This window comes from Notolepis coatsorum (genome assembly GCF_963971535.1).
Source record: "Notolepis coatsorum genome assembly, chromosome: 2".
In the NCBI taxonomy this organism is placed as follows: domain Eukaryota; kingdom Metazoa; phylum Chordata; class Actinopteri; order Aulopiformes; family Paralepididae; genus Notolepis; species Notolepis coatsorum.
In genome coordinates this window covers 218,573,099-218,576,132 of record NC_140166.1, presented here as the reverse complement: position 1 = coordinate 218,576,132, position 3,034 = coordinate 218,573,099, and the positions used below count along the sequence as shown (strand labels likewise).

At 51.2% G+C, this 3,034-nt stretch overlaps 1 protein-coding gene across 1 annotated transcript; it reads right to left on the bottom strand.

Moving 5' to 3' along the window:
- Positions 1-421: 421 nt before the first annotated feature.
- LOC311223764 (somatostatin receptor type 1-like) lies at positions 422-1,763 on the bottom strand (the record flags this gene model as incomplete). Its single annotated transcript, XM_084308533.1, has 1 exon — positions 422-1,763. One exon carries the CDS (start codon positions 1,761-1,763, stop codon positions 606-608), a length of 1,158 nt encoding a protein of 385 aa, XP_084164659.1. The 3' UTR covers positions 422-605.
- Positions 1,764-3,034: the final 1,271 nt, after the last annotated feature.

Here is a 3,034-nt window from a genome sequence, read left to right as displayed (position 1 = left end):
ACAACCTGCATGCTGAGTGAAAAGCACAAAGGTCATGTTTGGTAGGCGTGGCGCCCCTATCACTTTAAAACAAACTGCAAAGATTGATATCCTTGGCATGGCTTCAGAGGTTGTTGGTCCATCTTGACTGTATAGCATACAGAAAGGAAATGACAATACTATTATTATTATCATATAGTAGTATTTTCAACTCATATTGGTCAGCCATCAGGTGACCCAGATTTGGCTCACTATAGGCTATAAGTGTAAAACCAGTAGCGTGGGCGTTGAACCGGCTGCCCCAGTCAATTCAGAATATCGACTCCGACATATGGACACTATATTATAAACAGACCACGATATGAAGCCCATTATCATCCTGTATTACCTCAAGCAATAACTAGTGCGCAATTACACAATAATTGGCCTTCAGTCAGACCGCTTTTTATTTACATGACATTCGAAGAAACTGCGTCAAGTAAACAAAAGAAGAAACAAACACATAGCAGAACGATAGTCACATTGTCCCAAAAAAAAGAAAAAACAAAAAACACTGACTGGTCACATTCACTTTGTTCGCGTCGTTATTAAATAGGCAGTTTGACTTTATGGTCGCGCGGTCGATGCTACAAAGTAGTGGTTCTCGTGGACGTGCAGGTACCGTTCCTGTACGTGCTGTGCTCCGACTCCATGTTGTCCGGCTGAAACTCGTCGACACTGTATCCCCGACTCTTCAGCGCCGTGGCATAGTAGTCTATGGGCTCCTCCGTGGCGTTCTCCATCCACCGTAAGCACAAAATCCTCTGGAAAGAGCGCTTGAAGTTGTCCGAGAGGAACCCGTAGAGGATGGGGTTGGCGCAGCTGTTGGCGTATCCCAAGATCACCGCGAGTTGGCTGAGGGTGGCGTTGTGCTGCTCCACGAACACGTTCACCAGCTGCACGACGTGGAAGGGCATCCAGCAGATGACGAACACCGTCACCACCATCATCACCATCAGGGTGATCTTCCTCTCGGACTTCTTGCGCTGCTGCCAGCCCGCCTTCAGCGCCACGACGCGGAGCTTGGCGATGATGAGGATGTAGCACATGCAGATGGCGACCACCGGGAACAGGAACCCCATGAGGAACGCGTACACCACGAACACGGCCATCCACCGGCGCTCCGGCGCCGGCATCTGCATGTTGCACGCCACGGAGCCGTCGGAGTTCGGCGCCGTGGTGGAGAAGATGATGATGGGCAGGATGACGAGGATAGAAAACATCCACACGCCGAAGTTGACCATCTTAGCCACGGTGGGTCTCCGGTAGCGGGACGCCTTGATGGGGTGCACCACCGCGACGTAGCGGTCGATGCTCAACACCGTGAGACAGTAGATGCTGGTGAACATGTTGATGGCGTCGACGCTCAACACCAGGCGGCACAGCAGGGCTCCGAACGGCCAGTGGTGGAGCAGCGACGACGTGACCAGGAACGGGACGCTCAGCATCAGCAACTCGTCCGCCACGGCCAAGTTGAGGATGTAGATGTTCGTGGCCGTCTTCATCTTGGCGTAGCGGAAGATGACATAGATGACCATGGAGTTGCCACACAGCCCCACCAGGCACACCACGGAGTAGATGAAGGAGATGAGGATGGCGCTGCCGCGGGACTGATCGCCGTTGTTGGCGTGCAGCGTGTCGTTGCCGCCGCCGCCGCCGCCGCCGGACGAGTTGACGATGAAGAGGAAGAGTCCGTCCTCCTCCAGGAGGTGGTTCACATTCCTGGAAGAGCTGTTGAGCAGCATCGCCGCGGACACTCACGTAACTCCTCTCCACACCACGCGTGAGAAATAACCGGTTGAAGTTGATGTTTTCCCTCCTCGAGTTAGATAATCCACTTTAAAATGAGCGAGCGCCCGTCCATCTTCTCTCCTCGCCCCCACGGCGGAGCGCACGTGATTTCAGCACCACGGACAGCGACAGAGTGAAACAGTTGTTTCAGCACCGAGGAGGACAGAGACAGAGTGAAACAGTTGTTTCAGCACCTCGGACAGCGACAGAGTGAAACAGTTGTTTCAGCACCGAGGAGGACAGCGACAGAGTGAAACAGTTGTTTCAGCACCTCGGACAGCGACAGAGTGAAACAGTTGTTTCAGCACCTCGGACAGCGACAGAGTGAAACAGTTGTTTCAGCACCACGGGCAGCGACAGAGTGAAACAGTTGTTTCAGCACCTCGGACAGCGACAAAGTGAACCCGTTGTTTCAGCACCTCGGACAGCGACAGAGTGAAACAGTTGTTTCAGCTCCGAGGAGGACAGCGACAGAGTGAGCCCGTTGTTTCAGCACCAAGGACAGCGACAGAGTGAAACGCTCCCAGTGAGACCTGCGCGTCACAGACTGTTTCCAAATGACGCCGCAGTGGGTTGTATGTGGTTATGGTCATAGTCATCATCATCTCCAGCAGAAGTCACACCGTTTCCGAACGTCACTGTGCGCAAATTCAATTTGCATTTGTATCGTCGACGGGGAGGTAAACAGGATTAAGAGAGGATCTTAGGCTTACTCAAGTGTATGTCATAATAGAAACGTCAAGCCTAGTATGTATCAAATATCAAGATAAATATGCTAATAAAAATATTAAGGGGGGGCGACAGTGCTCAGTATAGGTATATAGAGCAGTCGTCGGGTTATCCGGAAGGTTCCCGGTTCGATTCCTGCTCCTCCTGGGGCAGCGTGTCGAAGTGTCCTTGAGCAAGACACTTAACCCCTAACTGCTCCCCATGAGCAGGTTGGCAGCACCTTGCATGGTCGCCTCCGCCGTCGGTGTGTGAATGTGTAAGTGAGTGGGTAAAATGTGAGGAACAAATTGTAAAGCGCTTTGGATAAAAGCGCTATATAAAAATGCAGCCATTTACTATTAAAATCCACTGTCACCCACTCTCTCTCTCTCTCTTTTTGACAAAAGGTAGGCTCAGGATGACGTAGTCAATTGGTTTTGGTTTTTAAGTGTTTTGTATTATCAACGCACCTGTAACACTATACATGACATAAATCAAAAATAAAACACGTGAACTT